A 21,464-nucleotide genomic window follows, 5' to 3' on the forward strand; every position below is an offset into this window, starting at 1 on the left:
CCTGTGTGTCTGTTAGGCTCCCTCTTCCATTCTCTCCTTTTCCTGGTGTCCCATTGTTCGCTTCATTCTCTCCTTGTTCCTCCTCCTCCTCCAGATCAGAATCCCAAGCTTTCATACTTAGCAGCCGATCTGTCAGGGACTGGAAGAACACTCGTTTAAGTAATTATAACTAGCATAACTTCACCCTTTTACTAATCTTGTGTATTGATTTGCAATTTTCCTCTGAAGTAGATCCTGTGGTAGATTTGATGAGTATTTGAAACCAGGTATAAATATGGTGATTATCTTTGGAACCAGTCATACCATTATGCGTTCATCCTTGTTGGCCACATCCTGTAGCATTCCACTGTGGGCGTCCTCACATCTCCTCATCTCTGCCTCCACCTCACTCACTCTTTCTGCCCAGCCCTCCACCTGCTGCCTCAGCTGTAGAGAAAGAGGTGGGCAGAGAGACAGATAAAGTTATACTGCAGGTTATAAAGGGGAGTGCAAACAGAAAAGGGAGGGATATAAAACTGAGCCAACAATTCTTTGCATGAATCTAGGTTCAGTATGAAAGTGGATGTACTGTATGGGCTGGATTGATGCAAAAACCGCCCCTGCTTTGATACAAAGTATTATAAGAGTTGTATTTGTACAGCATCCTACCTGAGCATTGCTCTCCTGTAGCACCCTGTTCTCCTCTCCTGCCGTTTCTAGGTTCCTCTGTAGCCTGTCACTGTTCATATTGTACACTTTCAGAGTGGTTTGTGCCTAGGGACAGATGGTAGTCAGTTATTATGACGTATGAGACCCAGAGGGACTGTGTGAGGAGAAAAACAAGAAGCAGTATAGAGAAGATAAAGTGCATAGGGAGGTACGAAGAGATCGGGGAATGGAGGACTGCACCTGCTCCTCCTGTGACTGGAGCTCTTTAGATTCCTCTTCAAATGTTTTCATGCTCTCCTCAAGCATTGCTATCTGTAGGAAGAAACAAAAAAAATTGGCTCTCGGTTAGAACAGTTAACTAAACAACCACATTTAGTTTTGATGGCACTATATGTGTCCTTACCCTCCGCTCTTGTTCTAGCCTATGTTCTCTCTGCTGGTCCAGTTGATCCTTCAGTTGTTCCAGATCTCTCTCCAGCTCTCGTTTAGAGTGTTCTAGCTGCCTGGCTTTGACCTGGAGTTCACAAGACAACAAGATGCAATCACAAAGCTCCTTCAAATAACAGGCAGAGAAAAAAATGAGTCAGATTACAGTGCTATAACACAATGAATATGCATATGGAGTAATTTAGTTATTTTTCACTGTGTAACATGTCTGACTGTAATGCTTTGTTACCACCAAGAAACAAATTCCACCAAATCTAGTCATGTGTCTGCTAAAGTGCAACATATTTTAAAGAAAGCACTGGGAAGTTCTTTTAAAAATTCAGGGATACATAAATGACTCAATCCAGTAGCGTCACATGATTCTGCTGACTTTCATTAAGTTAAATTTCAGCATTGTGGGAGATGTGGGAGATAACTGACGAGAGGCACTTTTCTTGTTATTTTCTATCAGATCCAGCTGTTCATTCAGCACCCACAGTATGCCGATCTCTACCCAGGAGGTATCAGTGGTCACACTACAGACAGATATATACAGATATCTGGGAAGTCACAATGGCCACTGGTAATTCTTGTTCTTTAAGCCTTACCTCCAGATGTTCTGTCTTTTGAGTCTGGGCCAAGACACCACTGTCCCTCAGTGAAGTCTCCAATTCATCATACTGCAAATAACACACCAAGAAGAAATAAACATTACAGTACACATGATAACAATGACAGACATGCAACTGTGTTTGAAATTATGTTCTTTAATATAAATGCAATTACACTGTAAGGACATGTCTACTTTCTGATCTCACTTTGAAACATGAATAAGACCAGATCTTCTTAATCAGATGATTTTAAAGACATATAAACATATCATATGAATTTCATCTGATATTAGACAAACCCAGTTTTGAGTGTTAGGTGGGCTCTGTCTCTAACCAACAGTCAGTCAGATTTAAATTACAAACCTCTTGTTGACATTGACTGAAAGTCTCAAGGACTTTACACTTCTCATCCAGCAGCTGTGCGACCTGTTCAGCCATCCACCGCTCTTTCCCTGAAAAACAAGGAATATATAGACACATTCAAATGACTTCTCTCTCACTTCTTAAAACATGTCTAGCTCGTGCTTTTATTTATACAGATCAGAGAGAGATAAAACTGGCAGGTAAAAATGTGATATTAAACAGTGAGCACTTACTTCGATACAATCTGCTTTTGATCTGACAAAATAAGAAGAAAAACAACCATAAACAAGCTGTTGAGAGAGGAACTTAATTCCTGAATATACTGTAAATTAAAAAAAGTTATGACATTTATGTGAATATGCATGGCTGAGCACTCACAGAGCTGTAACATCTACACGTGAATATTAGCATTGTCACCAGGCCCAACAGACCCGTGACGATGACGGGTTCCCATGGCACACCGTACAGGTCTGGTCCAGGTCTTAGGTCATCGGGCAGTGCTGATACAACCTGAAGGAACAAAGGAGATCACAGAAAACCATCAATTACAGGTGCTGTTTAAAATGACAGACACGAGTCTGGGACCAGCATAAGGGTAATCCTTCTTCACTTGGTGCAACACACAGCGCAATAAAAAAAGACTCTGTACATCTTACCAGAGCATGAATGTCCTGCACAAACTAATCAAAGGATGCAGGAACATGCATTGATGGTCTGTTCATTCTTTCACTGAATTATCTAAAAGTAACAATTATGTTTCATAGATTTTATCTTGGCCCAGGGGTCAAAGCATGCAGGTTTTTCATTAGACTCCTAAGTTTAAAAACAGCTGCTGCTACATTAGGTTGAGGTACTTTCTCACCTTTTTAAAAGGGCCAAACAAAACAGTTTTCTCAACTCATCTTCTAGCACTTGCAGTGGTTTATTCGCTAATCATTGGAACAAATGTTTCATATACTACATAATTGTTGCCGTGGCACTTCAGCTGTAATAAAAACAAAATAGTGCGACAAATTGACAAGGGTATAATTATCTGCTACAGGCTATAGTTTTTGCCAAAAATATCCGAAGCAGCAGAACAGCTCAACGGCACCTGATAAAAGATGATTAGTGGCAATTAGCTTGCTAACAACTGACAGCTAACTCAAAAAAAGAAAAAACGTTTATAAAAAGCAACATAACATCAACAAAATTGTCTTGACAGCTGTTCAGTGGAACTGGTAAAACACACACGGAGTCAAAGGCGAGCGGCACGAAGTGACGAAATGTAACTACTGCGAAAAACTACTGACGTGTTTTTGACTACATGACAGCCCGTTAGGTTATTTCTGCTCTCAAGGCTAATTGAGAAATGCTAACGAAACCTGCCCCATAACGTACATCCTTCACTTTCTCCACGGCGATACTGTAGTAAGCCTCTGCCGTCGCTTGGAAGTCGACCGCTTTGCTGGCCAACTGGTCACTTATCGGATGTTCCGCCATGTCTGAGCTATAACATTTGGCTTATATTTTAGTTAATATTCTTATACTCAGTGAAAAGAAAGTATCGCCGTCACCCGGGTTAGCGGCGATTTCACATCCTATTCACAACACCGACGTTTGAGATTATACCACGCCGAGACATACGTAGCAGGGGGGTTAAGAATATTGTATTCTCTCTGTAAACTATACGTAACAATTCTATAGGCTGTAATTATTACAAAAATAAACAAAAAGTTTTCTATATCGTGTATTTTAGGATTAGCATTATATAAATATTGTTTCCTGGACTCATACTTTGACACAGATAGTATTAACACCCCCAGTGGTGTAAATGGTTTAACCGCAACGTCACCAATTGTAAAATGCCACACAGGCACGTCGGAACACTTTCAAAGTGACACTAAAGGAAACAGGTGTCACTGAAATGATTTCACTGTGTTTTCAGTAACGTCTTGAGTGACCGTTGCAGACTTCTAACGCTTCTCTACTCTGAGTTACAACCACAGGCTAATAACAAGCTGAACGGGACACAGGTGAAGACTTGAGTCAGTCTGGCAACTAATGTCCACCCTAAGTTATACTCACCGACCTGGCATCATTTTCTTCCATCGGAAAATAAAAACTCACTTGACCTCTAAACACACGTAAACCTGGTGTCTTTACAGCTGTGCTGCCAGCTGGCCCAGTGTGATCCAGGCCCAAATGTAAGGGATGTTGACTGCCAACTTGACAGCTGAGATGTAGGCAGAGCTAAATGCCAGAGGGAGAGTCGGATCAACATGTCACTTGTAGTGCAGTGTCTTAAAGAACCAGACAGCACACCATGCTGACAGTGAAATAACAGCACTGGTCAGATCTAAAGGTGCCCTTACAAAAAGATCAAGGTGGAGTTCTTTTCTTTCAGGATTTAAAGTCATTTTCTCAAATATGATAGACTTATATATGCAGATTAAAGGAAATATAGCATAACTGGATGAAATATGCCAAACTAGCCACACCTATATTTGGTTTCCTCTTAATTGAAAATACGCCAGTGAGTCTTACCTCCATCACTGCATGTGCAAAGGTGGTGGCGTCCTCAGCTGTCTGATAAACAAAGTCCAGAATTTGCTTCATTGAATCTGTAGTTAGAATCACACACACAGAATGGCATTTAAGATTTAGACTTTCCATTGTTTGTCACAATTGCAAATATGATACAGTAATCAAACTTAAATCATAGTGTGTGATAAGCCTAAGAGTGTAAAACAAAAAGAGGAATTGATGTTGTGGCCATGACCTCCGGGCTGTGAGGTTGTGTGCTGAAGGAATGAGGATGCAACAGGTTGGGTGACACTCTTTCTCATATGTTATCTCTCAATAACTTTTAATCGCTTTTGAATCCCTCTTGATTATCATTAATACCTTCCAGTGTCAGTGATGATCCTAGAGGAAGGGACACTCCCTCTTCTTCGCGCTGTTTATCCTTCTCAGTGTTCACTGTTCTATCTTTGCTGTGAGTCGAGCAGGATGCGCCAGCACAGCTGGAGTCTGCTGCATTTGACAGGGGAACACATGCATTCTGATTGACATAATCCAAAATCATACCTAAAGACTCATTAAAACGTAATGAATATCGGCCATGATGGTTAAGGCAGTGTAGGCAAAAGTACCTTGATGATTACTGACATCTGATTTTCGTGTGTTAAAGGTCTCTTTCACTCTTTCCAGGAGCATTTCCAGCTTCTGAAGTGCACTGAGTATTCTGGTCCTTTCTTTGTCCTCCTGTGGTGCATCAGAGAGCCTGATGCTAGGAGTGACTAGCGTCTCCCTGTGATGATGCAGAAGCCTCTCTACATCCAACAGTATAGACTGATCCTCGTCTTCAATCGTGCCTTCTGACGTGGTCAAAATGTAATCCAGGAACTGGAGCTTGGGTCGCCCGAACAGCTCCAACAAAAGAGTCGTCTCATCCACAGTCATGTGGGCTAGAAGGTTCTTGTAGTATTTGGTGAGCGTTGATTGGTGTGGCGCTTCTGTGTTCGGTGACGCAGTATGGAGATGGGTTTCAGCAGAGGGAGGATCAGGCTGTGGAGAGTCTGTTCGCTCATTTTGATTCTGGATAGAATCAGAAGTGGAAACCAGCTCCTGCTCAGGAGTTGGAGAGGCATGTGGCTGTGGATCACTGTCGGAACTCTGAGCTGATTCTGTGGGCTCCTTAGATTCAGTGGTCGGTGTTTGGCTTAAAAAGCCAAAGGCATCTTTGAAAAGACCAAAAGCTCCTCCAGTTTCACTCTCTCTCTCTCTACTGCGATCTTCAGGTGGAAGTGACTCAGCTTCAGTCTGTTCAGGCGTCACAACCTGGCCTACAACTGGTTCACTGGGTGAGGTCGGAAGCTCATTAATGGAAATCCCATTACTTCTAGTTTCCTCACCCTGATTGAGTATATGAGTGTTTCCTGCCCCACTGGAAGCATTATCTGACATTTTGTCATCAGGTTGTATCGTGTTCCTCTCTCCTGTCTCGGCAACTTGTTCATTTTGTTTTCCTTCACTTGCTGAACTCATTCCATCCTCAGAGACACCTCTATCTCTTTCTATCCCAGGACCCTCCTCACTAGGAGGACACAGCTCATTTGAACATTTAAGGTTGTGATCCACCACCTCCTCACCCTCTTGCTTTTTAATCTTTGTCTCTTCGACCTCATTTTGTTTATTTTCCTCAGACTCTCTCTGTTTCTCTTCCAACTGTGTTATGTCAATAAATGATGATTCTAACCCGTTTTCATCTTGTGTCACTTTATCATTATATTCTGACTCTGATCTGCTAATGTTATCCTCCTCTAAATGAGATGACAGCATCTGTTCTGTTACCTCCACCTGTTTCACCTCCTCTGGTAACTCTGCCTGTTTCACCTCCTCTGGTAACTCTACCTGTTTCACCTCCTTTGTTAGCTTCACCTGTTTCACTTCCTCTGGTAACTCTACCTGTTTCACCTCCTCCATTAACTCCACCTGTTTCACCTCCTCTGGTAACTCTACCTGTTTCACCTCCTCCATTAACTCCACCTGTTTCACCTCCTCTGGTAACTCTACCTGTTTCACCTCCTTTGTTAACTCTACCTGTTTCACCTCCTCTGGTAACTCTACCTGTTTCACCTCCTCCATTAACTCCACCTGTTTCACCTCCTCTGGTAACTCTACCTGTTTCACTTCCTCTGGTAACTCTACCTGTTTCACCTCCCTTGGTAACTCCACTTGTTTCACCTCCTCTGGTAACTCTATCTGTGTCACCTCCTCTGGTAACGCCACCTGTTTCAACTCCTCTGGTACCTCCACCTGTTTCACCTCCTTTGTTACATCCACCTGTTTCACCTCCTCTGGTAACTCTGTCTGTTTCACCTCCTTTGTTACCTCCACCTGCTTCACCTCCTCTGGTAACTCTGTCTGTTTCACCTCCTCTGTTACATCCACCTGTTTCACCTCCTCTGGTAACTCCACCGGTTTCACCTCCTCTGGTAACGCCACCTGTTTCACCTCCTCTGGTACCTCCACCTGTTTCACCTCCTTTGTTACATCCACCTGTTTCACCTCCTCTGGTAACTCTGTCTGCTTCACCTCCTTTGTTACATCCACCTGTTTCACCTCCTCTGGTAACTCTATCTGATTCACCTCTTTTGTTACCTCCACCTGTTTCACCTCCTCTGGTAACTCTATCTGTTTCACCTCCCTTGTTAACTCCATCTGTTTCACCTCCTTTGTTAACTCCACCTGCCTTCCCTCTTCCTTGACTTCCTCTTCCCTGGTCTGCATGTCTTCCTCTGACTCTTCAGTCTTCTGCTCTTTCTGTTCCTCCTTTAGTTCCTTCTCCTCATGTTTTACCGTATTTGTCTCCTCCCCTTTCTCTCCTCCCTTTAATTCTGCCACCTCCTTCTTCTCCTGCTCTTTCTCCTCTTTGTTGTCCATTAAAGAATTCTCAATTACAGAATTTTCATTTAATTTCTTGTCCTCCTTCTTTTTCTCAGTCTCCATTCCCCCTCCCATTCCCTTGTCCTCCTCCTCCTGCTTGTCCTCCTTCTTTGCCTCGTTGCCTTCCTGTTGATTCCCCTCTCCCTCTATCTCTTCCACGCCGTTCTGCTTTTCTTCCTGTTCATTGTCCTTCACATTTTGCTGTACCTTCTCTTCGTTTGCCCCACCCATCTCCTCTAACCTCTCATCATTATACCCCCCCACTTCTTGCTGCTGTTCTGCAACCATCAACTCCTCTGCTTCCTCCTGCTTCCCCTCCTCCTTTAATTTTTCCATCTGATCCTGTTTTTCTTCATGTTTCGCCCCCTCCTCTTCTTTTAATATCTCGCCTTTCTTCTCGTCATTTGACCCCACCACGTCTTGCCGCTCTTCCTTTAATTCCTCTACTTCTTCCTGATTCTTTCCTTCTTCACCCGCCCTCAAATCCTCCGGTTTCTCATTTTCTGTCACTTCCACCATCTCCTGCTTCCTCTCGTCATTTAACTCCTCACTATCTATTTCATTGCTTATGGTGGACGTTGGATCACCTACATCTTCAAAGGCTGATGTCTCTTTCACAGTTTCCATGAGCTTGTCTGCATCACTATCACTGTTTGTGATCTCTTGGTCCACCTGTGGAGACACTGGGGTCTGATCTGTGTTTTCACCAGAGGACATAGTTCCTCTGTCCTCCTCTAAGACATTTTCAAAAGGACTTTCAGTATTTCCACTAGCAGAATGTAAATCTAAAGTTCCAAAGTCCTGAGAGATGTCCTCAACAATTTCCGTCTCTGACTTCTGCCTCAATTCACTATGAGTCTCTCTTTCTGCATTAATATCTATTGCTAATTTATCTGCATCGTTTGTCAAAATATAAGTCTCAAGTGGGATTGGTTCATTTCTCTCCTCGGCTGACGGTAAAAGCTGGCCACTGTTGTCTTCTGCATCACCACCGACTTGGCTTTCATTTGATTCTTCAGTCTGAGTTGTGAAAACGTTTCTGTGAGCTAGCTCTGTCTCTTCACGAGCCCCCTCTTCTTCGTGATCGTCATCTCTAATATTTTCAGCAGATTCATTGGTGGATTCCTCTGTTTTATCAATCTGATTTGTAATGCCAGGTCCTTCCCCCTGCACGCTGTCTGATTTCACACTTTGCAGTTTATCTTCCTCAACCACAACAGGTTGCTCTATGGAGTCTGACACAGAACTGTGGTCTGGGACAGAATTTTCAGTTTTAATTTCATCCTGACTCTCATTTCCCATTGATGTGGACATTTGATGACCTTTGTCCTCCATTTCTGCAGATCTTTCCTCATCGATTTCTTTTATTTCCTTACTGTCATCTTCTAACTGATCTTTGTCTTCTTCAATACTAATGTCATTAGATATTCCACCTAAAGATTTTTCCTCAGACTTGGTATGAGGGGCAATATCATTGTGACCAATCTTGGATCCGGCATCTATGTGTAAGTCAGTGTCCTTGCTACTCTCTGATGTATCAATATTTTTATCATTAGTATCAGCACTGTCTGCCTGTGTGGATGGGACATTTTGTTCTTTTGGGGGTTCTTCTTCATTGCTACTCACGGTCTTTCCATCTTCTGCCTGGGACTGGCTGGTTTCCACACTCTGTGATCCTGTTGGTTGTTGTAGGGTTGTATCCTTTTCTGTTTCTGTAGAGCCACTTCCTGCACTTTCATCTGCTCTAACATTATCTTGCCCAAACCCCATAATGCCTCCAATTCTCATATTCAACCAGGACCCGGATGCTGACTGTTCCTTCTCTTCCTCATCTTCTCCTCCATTTGTCTCTTGTCCTGTTTCCTGATTGGTCTGGCCAAATCCTAGCCTGCTTGAGAGCCCATTCCCCAACCAACTCAATGTTCCCATCTCGCTCTTCTCTTCTTCCTGTAATTGGCTACCTTCTAGGTCCAGAGACATCCTCCTACTCCTGAATTTCTCTACTGGTTCTTCTTCTTTTTCTTCTTCTTCTTCTTTGTATTGCTCTTTTTCTGCATCAAGTTTTTTCTCAGATTTAAAACCGAACCACCCAGTTACAGTTGAAGTGAAAGAATCAGCAGTTTCTTCTCTAATTTCCACAACTTTTTCAGCATCATCCGATTTTCCTTCACCTCCAAACCCCAGCCACCCAGTCACAGAGGAAGTGATTGAAGAGTCGGCCTTTGTCTCTTTCCTCTCATCCTCCTTCTCTGCTTCTGTCAAACTGCCAGGTGGCTCATCTTTAGCCAGACCTAACCATCCTGTCACTGAAGAACCGAGCCAGGAAGAGGGGGGTGACCCACCTTGTTCGTTCTGAGGCGCAGGAGGTTCGGGTGCTTCCTCGTGTAGCCCAGTTGCGGCATCACCAACGTTTACGTTTTCATCTCCTACTGCTTCCTGCGTTGAAACCAGAGACTCTGTGGAGGTTTCTGTAGATGTCAAAGGGCTTTCAGGATTCATGTCGTCAGTGTGTGGGACGATTTGCTTAGTTTCTGACTCCTGGATTTGGATTATTTGGTCACCCTTATCATCATCATCATCATCATCATCAATATCCAAATCAGTGGTGTCAATGGGAAAGCCAGACTCATCCATACAGAAGAAATCTGACTTCTAATGAAAAAAGGGAAATAGAACTTTTTAGTAATGAGGTATATCACTTCAAAAAATGTACATATGGATGTGCTTCACACACTTCAAAGTGTGTTCAAAGCATTTATTGTTTAAGGGACCTTTACTGAACAGCTGAATTTACCTGTGTTTCCACCACTTTCTCCGTGGTTGCATAAACCTGCTCCTCCCGCACCGCATCCTTTGGGAAATATCCAAACTGTTTGTCGATCTGAAATAAAAAGGAAACAGTGCACCAATCAAAGTTTTGTGTTGCTAACTAACATATGGAATAAACAAAAGAGGAGAGGGATCGAGGGCAGAGGAAGTGAGGAAACAAACAAACAGAAAACACTTTTTTCCCATTTGTTTGATGGTTTTCTTCTTGTTTTCCAAAGCCAGCTATTTGACATTTACGTGAAGTTAAAGGATACAGATGAATAATATTTTAATGACTAGGTAAAAATTATATATAAGTTATATATAAAAGTTATATATCAGTGTAGGTTTTAGTGACTGTTTTAGTGCATACAGTAATTACATAATTTTTAAAAAATGACTCAAAGGGTGCTCTCACATACATTTGCAATGATTAACGGTCCAAAAGCTACAGGAATTAACATAATCACAGCCAATCAGTGTTCAGAAGTATCTTATAATCTCTGAGAGCCTGAGATGAGTGGCTCTATGAATGTGGCAATGCATTTATTACATTATGCTTTTAAAAGAAATGGAGACAAATAAACAGACAAAGACATGGATAGATGGGACATACAGTGCCTGCCCAGAGGTCTTCCCTCTTCCCGGTCAGTTTGTGGTAAACAAAGATGGTGTCTCCCCGTCTGAAGCTCAGGTAACGGCAGTCCTTACCATGGTAGTCCCTTATTGCCTGCACTCTGCTCATCAGGCCTGCACACACACACGGACACACATACATAACGGTGCAGACACAAAGACGTGATGGTAATCAGTGAAACAAGGTTGGTTTTCAAATGAATGTAAAAATAGCTATTAAAGACTGAAGTAGTACGAGGCTTTTGGACTTACTTTCACACTCCGAATCTCCACAGACCTTGTAGTCAGACAACAATCCTAGATTGAAGTGAGGAAAAATCACCAAAGCTGCACCTATGATCAACAGGAATCTACAAGCATGTGAAAGATCCATTGTTGCTGTTTTTTAGCAGGAGTGTGTCAAAAGAAAATGTCCATAATGGGTTGGAAATGCTGTAGCTCCAGCCAGTTGTGCTGGCAAGTGGACATTGCCTCTAAGCTGCTGTGATGAAGACTCAATGGTAAATGAAAAAGCTGAGATAAGATATAAGGGGTAGCAAGGGGATAATCATTAACAAGAGCTGCTTGCAATACTAAACCGTATCTGGTCAGTATTCAAAGGTTTTTATTTTATTTTAGACGTTAATATTAGAGAGACATATTCATTAAATTTATATTTAACTGCGAAATAAACAAACAAACATGGCGACAGATGCGTGATTTTGACTGCCCCAACATGTCGTGGACTTCGGCCTTTAGCCAAACCCAGCTGACAACGCGTGTAGCATTTTGTTCCTATGGCAACAACCCTCGCGCACAAAGATAGCGTCATCATTCCACGTCTAAAGGCAAGATGGCTGCTTAGTTTGTCTGTAGCCTAAACACCTGTTAAAACTTTTGTGATTTTGGTGGGAATGTGTCGGTATTTTATTCGCGTTCGTCAGACTTTTACCTCTTATAGTTTGAAGTTAGCTTACAACTGATACAAAATGAAATCGGACGCGGAAGAGTTAATGCCGAGGCTGCTGCCCGTGGAGTGTGGAGCCAGCACGGAAGACCTGAACCTGAATGGACCGCCGAGGAACCCCCAGGAATACCTGCGACAGGTCCAGTAAGTTCACACCGAGTTACATTACCCTGCCCGGATACCTGCCGTGAGCTTCACTGAAACCGCCACCGGAAACCGTTTATATAGTGTAAAGTAATAGTGTCGCGCTAAATAAATTCCATTCACCTTTTGTACCCCTCGAGGGAAGTTTAGTAGTTGAGCCAATATGACTGCTTGACTGATGTGTATCCATTTCAAAAGGCTGGAGGCGTCATTGTGTCCAGAGGTGGTGGTTGCTCAGATTGACCCAAAGAAACTGAAGAAGAGACAAACAGTTCAAGTATCGGTGAGTATAAAACAAAGTCTATGGCTTGTGTTTGGTATTGGGAATGAATAGTCCACTGTCCAGATACTCAGTAAAGGAACTGCTAAGGGATGGGCAATGCCTTTTTTGTTAATGATACAAGTCCTGTGAGCTTCAAAACTAATTTAAAAAAGTATAAAAAGTACTTGAGTGTTCACCTTAGTAAGAAACTGGACTGCACTAACCATGCTGGGGCACTTTATGAGAAAGGCCAAAGCAGACCCTGGCTACTAAGGACTAGTCCTTCTATGACTCTGTGGTGGTATCAGCCTTATTATGAAGCAGCGGCATCTCAGCAGAGCCTGTGGAGGTGGTGGGTGATCGGACAATGGAGGCAAAGCTGTCATCCCTGATGGAATACCGATCCCACCTCCATCCCAAGCTACCACAGGTCCTTCCTATCTGCTGCTGTGATGCTGTACAACTAAGCCTGCTCCCAGTAGACCACATATGTAGGAACTGCTGTTCTATTTGATTTGCTACTTTTGTATTTGTTTAATCTTTGCTTTTCCTTGGCTGGTGTGCACTATCCTTACTACTTGCTGCTGTAACCCTGGATATTTCCCTGCTGTGGGATAAATTAAATGATAATTTTATCTTATATATTTGTTCAAATAGGCTTCAAAGTAAAGAACGCCATGTAAGCTGGTTTAAAACCAACTAGAAGCCTTACTTCTAGACATAGAGCTGTGATGAGCTTGTCTTCTGTGTTTCAGGTTGCAGGCTGTCCTGCTGCCCCACTGGGTTTCTCCCCCAGCCTCAGTTGGCAACAGCAGCAAGTCAGTAAATTCTCTGATGTCAGACAGGTAAATGAATGAATGTTTCTATTATCTACGCCCGTTATCAAAAAAAAAAAAAAAATAAAAAAAAAAAATCAGAGTGCTTCTTTGACCAATTTTTGACCTTTTGTCATCAGTAAAATGTGCTGATTATTGCTTGTTTGCTTTTAGGGTCACCACATGTAACAGAGGTATAGCTTCCACTCTGATAAGGGGTTTAGACAAGATGTTGGCGCACAGACGTGCAGCGGCTTCTCAAACTCCCAGTCCAAACGTATTTGTTTCTTTCAGAGCATCACGAAAAACAGGAAACACTGGAGTAGCCAGACTCTCGATGACAACGTGCTGTTGGTGAGGAGGCATCACAGACTTCATTCAACTGTTTTACACGTTGTCCTGTGCACATTTAATATCATCGTCACCATATTGCATGTTTCAGCCTGAGCGCACGTGCTCCTGCATAGACTCAAATTAGTCAGATTTTGAGTAATGTTCACATTTAGCTCCAAATCTGTTATATTTTACACACTGTTTTCTGCTTTGTATCTGTACACAGATGTGCATGAGAGCACTTACAATTTTCCGCATCATTTTTTATTTCTCCAAATACAACAGACCAACTGAGATCAACCAGGTTGATTAACATCTATAAATGTTTGATCCGATCTAAAAATCTTACTGACTCCGTTTGTGCCTGTATTCCTAAGTCAGGGCAGAATCCTTCTATCCTGACCACCGGAAATCTTAATATCACGTTTTCTAGCTTTCCAGAACATTTGAATGAGTTCTAAATATAATATCTTTACGTATGTGTGTTTTACAGCCAAAGCTGGCTGATGAGGAGGGCTGGAAGAGATTTTGTTTAGGAGAGAACATTTATCGTGGCTCTTCTGCCTGCCACACAGATGCAGATCCGGAGCCAGCACTGGATTATAGCAAGGTTGTATGAATGTTTATGTACATAGTGAAGACTTCTTTAAATGGTGATTCGTTTTATATTTGTTTCTGGAAAGCAGTTTGTCTCTGCTTACTCCTTTTAATAAAAAAGAAAACTGAATATGACTTATGAAACACTTTTTCCACAATAGCAGTATTTTACATTTAGCCAAAATAGTACCTTTTATTTGATGAGACACACTTTTGAGTACTTCTATCGCTCCATTTGTTTATATTCAGGTGGGGTTCCCTCCCTTTCAAAGCATCGTCAGCAGACTAAACCAGGTAAATGGCTTTTACACTTATTAGTCACACTCCAAACCGGTTCAGTAGTCCTATTAGTGTTTGTTTTCTCCCACTGTTGTGTGTCTACAGTCCACGGTGCTCATGGTGTTGGAAGTCCTCATCAGCTGGTTTGAGGAACGAGACTTTGTTCCACAGTTGGTGAGTTTGGAAACATGTCACTCTTATATAATAAATTAACAGAACCTAAGGATTTATTTAGCATTTACTTTGTCATGAGGACATGTGGAGAAGGAATAGTCTTGTTTTTTAGTAGATATTTGTATTGACTTTCTTCATTTCCTGCATTTTAAATACAAAACCCAGTTGACTCACGTGTTATTACAGGGTCGCTGGTTGTATGCTTTGTTAGCCTGCTTGGAGAAGCCTCTACTCCCAGAAGCCCACTCATCCATCAGACAACTGGCCAGGAGATGTGCTCAGCTCCGCAGCACGCTGGTAAGCTCCCATCTTACCATCCTCCATGATGCAACACCAATGTACTGTACCCAAAGGCACCTACTCTCTAAAACCTACAAGCACTAGATTCAGATCATTTTACTAAAGTAAAAGCCCCAATACAACAATGTAGAAAGAAACACACAATTACAAGTTAAAGATCTATATGGAAAAGCTAAATAAAGTACGTACTGTTTGCATTAGCTACAAAATGTGTTTCAGATATTAAATTCAAAGTACGGGCTTGAGCTGGACTACTACATTTTATTCTACACTACATGATGGGGATGTCACAATGGATATCAGGAGACCCATATCAGGGCATTTTTAAAATGATTGCATCAGACTGAGACTTAGCAAAGCCACATGTTTTGTATTTGTTTTTGTTTCACAACTGCTGCAAATTAAGCCAAACACTAAAGAACACGAATAAAAGGTGATATGTGGAAGTACTTTACAAAACTGAGAAGCCGTTTATAATGGTGGTCTGAGCAGAACTGTGATTCAGTAGTAGTATCTTTCAACAAATAAGATATTTCTGTTATATATATATATATATATATATTTTTTTTTTTAAAAAACATCCAACTATAGGTGTTCTTTGTGATAGGAGCCAATACACTTTTACTTTCTGTACTATTTCCTATTTTGCACAATGAAGAAGCAGGTATTTTTTTCTTGAAGCATTGCAAAACTATTCAACTGTCAAGCGTTTAGACATTACACTGATTTTGAAGTTTACTGTACTTCACTAGTTGCACAATGCACACAACCAGGGAAAATGGAAGCAAGATAAGAAAAGACCTGGGGAATGTGAGAATATGAGAAGCTGAAAGCAACAAATCCCTGTTGGGTGAAACTGTTTACTTCTAGACTCTGATCTGAAAAGTGACACCGACACAATATTTACTTTTCATCAGTACTGGACTGGATGAGTGTTAAGTCTGATTGTATCTGTTCTGCTTCAATGAATCTGCAGGATAACCAAGAGGATGAGAAACTGCCTGCCCTCAACCTACTCATCTGTCTTGTTGCCAGGTGAGTCCAAACATTTTGTCATCAAGTGTGAAGACTGTCTGCATGTTTAGTTACATATAATCAAATCGCAGAGCAACAGTTTGACCCAACAACGAATGTCCAAGGTTTACCATGTTGATGGTTTCTACTGTAGTGCAGGTTTGTTGACTTCCTCCTGTTTATCTGCAGATACTTTGAGCAGAATGATCTCGCCGATCAGCCGGAGTGAAGAGGAACCTGGACTGTTTTGTGTTGAGTACAACACATTCAGGAAAATGTTGTTCTCAGTGCTGCTGGAATCCGTGGGTCCCCGTGAGGTTGTGATCTCATGCCAGCAACAAAACCACATCCCAAGAGGCTGGATCATGAACTCAACATTTCTGTTAGCAAGGAAATTCATTACCTGAACAGGCTTGCGTACATACAGCAGAATAGAAGGCTGTGTTTATTTTATTGCTTTTATGGGGGGAGTAGTGGAACTTCAGAATCTACTGGTGACCCTCCTTAGCCATTTGTTGTAAGATTTGTCTATTAAACTGATTTTTTGAAATAACTTCACTTGTGGACATTTCTCATTGAGCTTCTGTAAGTACTGGAGTTGCTGAAGAGTACGGCTAAAAAGACTGACCTATTGAACTATTGTGTTTAAAATGCAAGATTTTAACCTTTCAGATGGGACATTTTTGTGCAGTAGGACATTAGATTTGTGAAAATAATTCATTGATTAAAAAACTCCACACGCATTTCCATTGATACCTCACCTTTTATTTGAAGCAGATTATCAGTCATTACAAAAAAAGGGGAAAACTTTCAAAGCCCAATATATGAGCGAATCACACTTGACATTGGAGATACCAGTGCTGCCACAACAACTTGAAAATACAACTACTGTATGTGAACAGTCACCACCAACAGCCCAGCCTAAGGCTTAATGACCAAGATGAAAAAACAGAAAAATCATTCTACAACATTTCTACCTCATCGTGCCACAATGATCTTTATAAAACAAATCTCAAACTAAGGATAACTCATCTGGATTTAAAATGATCTTCTTAGTGGCTCCTACCTCAGGCAGGACAACATAACAGACTGGCTCTGTACGGTGGCCAGCAGGGCCATTTCTCTGCCAAGTAGAAGGAGCAAGCTAGAAGAAAATAACCAGCCATTCTTTCCAATTTAATTCTGATATTTCCATATAGACACTGAGATGTCCTCCTATGTTAAAACTTTCAGTGGGTCTAGTTGAAAAGTTTTAATGACACATACTAGTTTAAAAACCCCTGTTGTGAATAGTTTGGAGGTTAATTTTTTCTGCATTTTACAGTCGACCCAAATTAGCGTCTTTTGTCCTTCCTGTCTCTATCTTTATGATCCCTATCGCTCCGGGACGACCTGCCCCTCCCTTCCTCGCTCCTTCTCTTTCTCCTCTCCTTGGATCCCTTCGAGTCCCTCCCTCCTCCGCTGCTCCCTCCTCTCTTATGGTGACTTCTTTCTTCTCCTTTCTTCCTGTCCCTGACTCTATCCGACGGTCTCCTCTTGCGCTTTCCACTGTCTCGGCTGCGACTTCGGCTGCTGCTGTTGGATGATGAGGAAGATGAGGATGAAGAAGACGACGAGGAGCGGCTGGATCCGGAGGAGGAAGAGGAACTTCCGCTGGAGGAGGAGCCGGAGGAGGACGACGAAGAGCTGTTACTACGACTGCGGCCCTTTCTTTGATCTTTATCCTTCTTCCTCCCTCTGCCACCATCCTCTTCCTCCTTGGCTGGGGTGGCCCCCTTGGAATCAAGCTTTTTTTGTGAGACTTCTTCCCCTGTCTTTGTTTGTTCTGCCTTATTCACCACTTCTGAGTCCTGGACCTCACACCCAGGGACGCTGAGATCCTGTGCAGGCGTGGTGGGTACAGTTTGGGGTTCTGGGGTTGGGGAGGCCCCCTGGGTCATAGGAGATGGCTCTGCTGGTTCCCCTGCAGTGTGACTGGGCTGGTGACTGGTGTCTGGTACTTCTCGAGTGCTCATAGCGGGTTCAGGGGACTGGGTGTCCGGAGTCTTTTCATTACGGATGTCTACAGGCTCCTGTTTACTGACTGTTTCTACCTCTTCTTCCTTCCCCCTGCCCTCCTTCTCTTCCCCCTGCTCCACTTCCATCTCTTCAGATCCTGGACTCACCTCTTTGTCTCCCTTCTCCTTCTGATCCTCTCCTTCCTTCTTCTCCCCACCCCCCTGCTCACTAAGCTCCATCCCTTCCTCCTCTTCCTCCACCTTCTTCAAAACTTCCCTCCCTCCTGCCTCTTTTTCCTCCCCTTTATCCCCCTCCGTCACCTTACTATCCCCCTCTTTTACCCTTTCCTCCTCCTCATCTTCCTCATCCTCTTCCTCCATCTCTACACGACCCTTATTACCTGTCAGCTTGACTCCCTGACCTGCTGGCTTACCCTCCGTCGATTGGTCCATTCCTGTTGCCGCTGTGTTGCCATCCTGGTCACGGAGAGGCTGTCGCCTGGGGCGTGACTCCATCTTGCTGAGGTGTTCGGCAAATGCCTCACGCCTCTCTTCAAACACAGCTGCCAAGTGAGAATTAGAAATGTACAGGTTACAGATTTATCAACAGACATTACCGCAACATTAAGTGCATTTCCAAAATACAAACTTTACTGACTATTTAGTTTCTTGGTGGAGTCTTCGAGGAGTTTCTGTGTTGCGGAGCACATTTTTCCAGGCAGATAGAAGATATGAGGCTTGGTCTTTGTGCGAATGTATTTCACCAGGCGATTATTGTGGCTGGTCCACTCCTCTTGCTGTGGATGGCACAAAAACACCGTTATAGGTCTTAAAGTTAAACGCTTAGTTAAAGCAAATCCTACATTCTGTTCCAACATTTCTATTTTATCAAAATGGCTACAATTAAAAGGATTTCCTGCAACAGAAACACATACGACAAACTGCTGAAGAATATAATGACATACAACTGGAAGCTACACAGAAGCTTCAAGACGGACTTTGTGATGACATTAGTTTGCCAAGATAAGAGCCAAAATTCAATTGAAATTATTTAAGAAAACCAATGTAGCATATACAACCGGATCATGTTGGCATTTTAAATAATCAACATGTTAAATAATATTTTCTTACTAGTTGAGCTAATTCCACTTTCTGTTCCAGTAGTCTCAACTCTGTCTGCTTGGCTCTCCTCTCTTCAAACAGCTCCCTCTTTTCATTCTCCACCTTCTTTCTTTCAGTCTCAGCCTGAACTTCGAGCTTCTGCTCAATCTCTGAACGTCTCTTTTGCTGTGGGGTCAACAACAGATGACAGTCGTTAAGAGGTAAAGGCAAAAACAAAGAACTACAATGAAACACAATCAAGACAGTATTAGCAGTTGAATTTCTGTTTCACAAATTAAAATGAAAGCAAATGAGAACCCAATGGTAACCACTTACATTACATTAAACCACACTTGACTGAGAATTAACCTCGATAACTTGAAAAAACTGATACTGATAGCACAGTGATCCTGACTGCAGCTCTGATTATGTCCATTACATTTCATATTAAAAATAAACAATCATAATAAAACACAACATTTATGCATTTGTGACATGTGAGCCATAAAACAGAAAGACAACAGTTCACTAATAAACAGGATGGATTTCCTCACCTTTTCCGTGGAGACGTTGGACTCCTGCTTAAATTTTTGCAGGGTCCCCATCAGCAGGCCAAACATGCGCCGATTCCTGTCCAAGACCACACAAATCAAACGTCAAACAATTTCCTTAATATATTTGTCATTCACTTCTCAGTGGATGCAAACAAACTACTATGATCGTAATAGCTCACGGCTTGAATGGGCCTACCTCTGCTTGCCCTTCTCATCCATGGTTTGATCCTGAATGAGATCTCGGCGCGTTCGCTCCTTGGAGGTAGCTACAACGGACGACTGCAACGCCGGCTGCAGAAAGTAAAAAACATACATTGAGTCGATTTGTTGGGACAGTTTTGTCTTTGACCAAAAAAAATGGCATTAAAATATGTCTTAGCAGTCAATCATGATAATCTTTTTCTGGAAGACAGAACTACTTTCAGCCATCTGATAAATATTGGCTTTGAAAACCGACTACCCAGATGTCAAACACCACAAACACTACTAGACTTTATAATTTGAAAAATATGACAATAATTTTTGACCATTAATGTTCGAAGAAGTTTTTTTTTTCAGGTTTCTGTTCCATCAATACTAGTTATAAATACATGGTGAGGTGAAAACTGTAAACACGAGGCTCCTTGATGCTGCAATTGCGTTACAAAAAGTCTATTTTTACCTTTTTGACATCGTCATCATCCTCGGCATCGCTGTCGTGACGCGAGTCTCTCCTGGCCCTCTGGTCCCCTGCCAATCTACACACACACATAACATAGACACGCAAGATAAATACTTCACAAAAACAAAAACTACTGCTTTTATATGTGCCAGAAAGCCAACAATCCAAATGGTTCAATTACGGGATCTACGCAATATCAATAAATCAATCAACAGAAACACCATCAGGCCATTCTATTACAACTAATTTAAATAAATAATTAAAAAAAAACGTGCAGAGTTAATGAATAATAATATTGCATTAATAAGTTAATATTATATTTGATATATATTATATGTTAATGATATTAACAATAATATTGCATTATGCCAATACCCACCTCAGCAGGGCTCCTTCAATGTCTCTCTGCTTGGCAGGGGGGCCGCCGCTTCCAATGTCCGAGAGACTACGCCTGAGACAGGAAAAGGGTCTTTTATTAAAGAGCACCATTACAAATAATTACGAAAGTTTCACTTCAACCCCAGTACGAGGGACGAAAACTACCACGGCGCCTTTCCTAACGCTGCGTGGTCGACTCGCCGACTTTAGCGGGTTACCTGAGCAGGTTGACTCCTCGTCCTCTACCTCCTCCGGGGCCTGCCATGGGACCGCCGACTCGACGGGCCTGACCCGGTCTGTAGACACAGCAGCAACAAAAACATGATGAGACCGAAAACAATTCAGTCCAATTTACATCGTTTAAGCAACTGGTTAATTTCGGTCTCTCGCCGTTATTTAAGAGGCGGAACTCGGACAACGCCTCCACTGGGGCCTAAACATAGCTGAGCCACTGCGCTTAGTATTTCACTCCTGGGTTATGCATGGGCAGTTTTCATTGGTGTGGATAACTTTGCATTTCGGAGAAACGTGTGCTTAACTTGATAACTGTTTCTAATTAATTAACCAGAAAATGCAAAGAGCTGGAAATGTTTCCTGGTTAGCCGACTCATGCTAGCCGAGCACACGTCGCTTGATGTTTGAATGATATGCTAGTTAGCGTATCCCTGGAAATGCGTCAAACGCGAAATAACATTTTAGACAGCTAACCTTGATTCATTGGGGTCACGTCCGGTCAATTTGCGGATATTATCGTCCACATTTTTCAAGCTTTCCTTGGCTTTTTCGAGCTGGTCTTGCAAACTCCGCACCGCCACCGCCATCTTGGCTCCAGTCGGTTAGCGCGAATCACGTGGCCGTCTTCTTCTACGTTCCCCGACTCTTCTCTTTCAATCGGCTCCAACTGGAGTTGACATGCGATGTTACGGGGCATTACCGCCACCTGCTGCTTAAAAATTGAGCTAACGCTTCGTCCAGCGCTAAACGTTT

At 42.4% G+C, this 21,464-nt stretch overlaps 3 protein-coding genes across 6 annotated transcripts in view; 1 reads left to right on the plus strand and 2 right to left on the minus strand.

Annotated features, from left to right (window-relative positions):
- Positions 1-11,618, minus strand: part of ctage5 (CTAGE family, member 5) — a 17,418-nt gene extending 5,800 nt beyond the window's left edge. For 2 of the 4 annotated variants that reach the window (XM_047612046.1, XM_047612044.1), the window contains exons 1-15: positions 11,175-11,618; positions 10,903-11,036; positions 10,273-10,359; positions 5,183-10,130; positions 4,935-5,063; positions 4,575-4,651; positions 2,427-2,558; positions 2,282-2,303; positions 2,049-2,137; positions 1,683-1,754; positions 1,052-1,162; positions 889-960; positions 649-753; positions 304-426; positions 1-139 (exon numbers count right to left, since the gene is read on the minus strand). The exon at positions 1-139 is cut by the window's left edge and continues 41 nt beyond it. In XM_047612046.1, coding sequence (XP_047468002.1) covers positions 1-139; positions 304-426; positions 649-753; positions 889-960; positions 1,052-1,162; positions 1,683-1,754; positions 2,049-2,137; positions 2,282-2,303; positions 2,427-2,558; positions 4,575-4,651; positions 4,935-5,063; positions 5,183-10,130; positions 10,273-10,359; positions 10,903-11,036; positions 11,175-11,295 — 6,361 coding nt within the window. In that variant the 5' untranslated portion in view covers positions 11,296-11,618. The remainder of the gene's footprint in view (positions 140-303; positions 427-648; positions 754-888; positions 961-1,051; positions 1,163-1,682; positions 1,755-2,048; positions 2,138-2,281; positions 2,304-2,426; positions 2,559-4,574; positions 4,652-4,934; positions 5,064-5,182; positions 10,131-10,272; positions 10,360-10,902; positions 11,037-11,174) is intronic. The other 2 variants (XM_047612045.1, XM_047612047.1) reach the window with 2 other exon arrangements.
- A 123-nt stretch (positions 11,619-11,741) lies between these two features.
- On the plus strand, positions 11,742-16,339 carry gemin2 (gem (nuclear organelle) associated protein 2). The gene is made up of 10 exons (XM_047612052.1): positions 11,742-12,012; positions 12,211-12,295; positions 13,030-13,119; positions 13,384-13,443; positions 13,916-14,032; positions 14,269-14,313; positions 14,404-14,472; positions 14,659-14,769; positions 15,749-15,807; positions 15,976-16,339. The coding sequence occupies exons 1-10, from the start codon at positions 11,891-11,893 to the stop codon at positions 16,013-16,015; spliced, it is 798 nt and encodes a 265-aa protein (XP_047468008.1). The 5' UTR covers positions 11,742-11,890; the 3' UTR covers positions 16,016-16,339.
- A 190-nt stretch (positions 16,340-16,529) lies between these two features.
- On the minus strand, positions 16,530-21,353 carry pnn (pinin, desmosome associated protein). The gene is made up of 9 exons (XM_047612048.1): positions 21,186-21,353; positions 20,696-20,773; positions 20,479-20,550; positions 20,100-20,175; positions 19,635-19,729; positions 19,439-19,514; positions 18,915-19,070; positions 18,442-18,580; positions 16,530-18,346 (listed from the first exon to the last, which is right to left on the minus strand). The coding sequence occupies exons 1-9, from the start codon at positions 21,296-21,298 to the stop codon at positions 17,121-17,123; spliced, it is 2,031 nt and encodes a 676-aa protein (XP_047468004.1). The 5' UTR covers positions 21,299-21,353; the 3' UTR covers positions 16,530-17,120.
- Positions 21,354-21,464: the final 111 nt, after the last annotated feature.

This window comes from Mugil cephalus, chromosome 17 (genome assembly GCF_022458985.1).
Source record: "Mugil cephalus isolate CIBA_MC_2020 chromosome 17, CIBA_Mcephalus_1.1, whole genome shotgun sequence".
In the NCBI taxonomy this organism is placed as follows: Eukaryota; Metazoa; Chordata; class Actinopteri; order Mugiliformes; family Mugilidae; genus Mugil; species Mugil cephalus.

Excerpts from the sequence above, each read along its gene's own strand:
- pnn (XM_047612048.1), bottom strand. The coding sequence starts at position 21,298 with ATGGCGGTGGCGGTGCGGAGTTTGCAAGACCAGCTCGAAAAAGCCAAG. Across the intron at positions 19,730-20,099 it reads ATGATGACGATGTCAAAAAG|CCGGCGTTGCAGTCGTCCGT; the intron begins GTAAAAATAGAC and ends TACTTTCTGCAG. Across the intron at positions 19,071-19,438 it reads CCAACGTCTCCACGGAAAAG|CAAAAGAGACGTTCAGAGAT; the intron begins GTGAGGAAATCC and ends TTGACCCCACAG.
- gemin2 (XM_047612052.1), top strand. The coding sequence starts at position 11,891 with ATGAAATCGGACGCGGAAGAGTTAATGCCGAGGCTGCTGCCCGTGGAG. Across the intron at positions 12,296-13,029 it reads GACAAACAGTTCAAGTATCG|GTTGCAGGCTGTCCTGCTGC; the intron begins GTGAGTATAAAA and ends TCTGTGTTTCAG. Across the intron at positions 14,033-14,268 it reads CAGCACTGGATTATAGCAAG|GTGGGGTTCCCTCCCTTTCA; the intron begins GTTGTATGAATG and ends GTTTATATTCAG.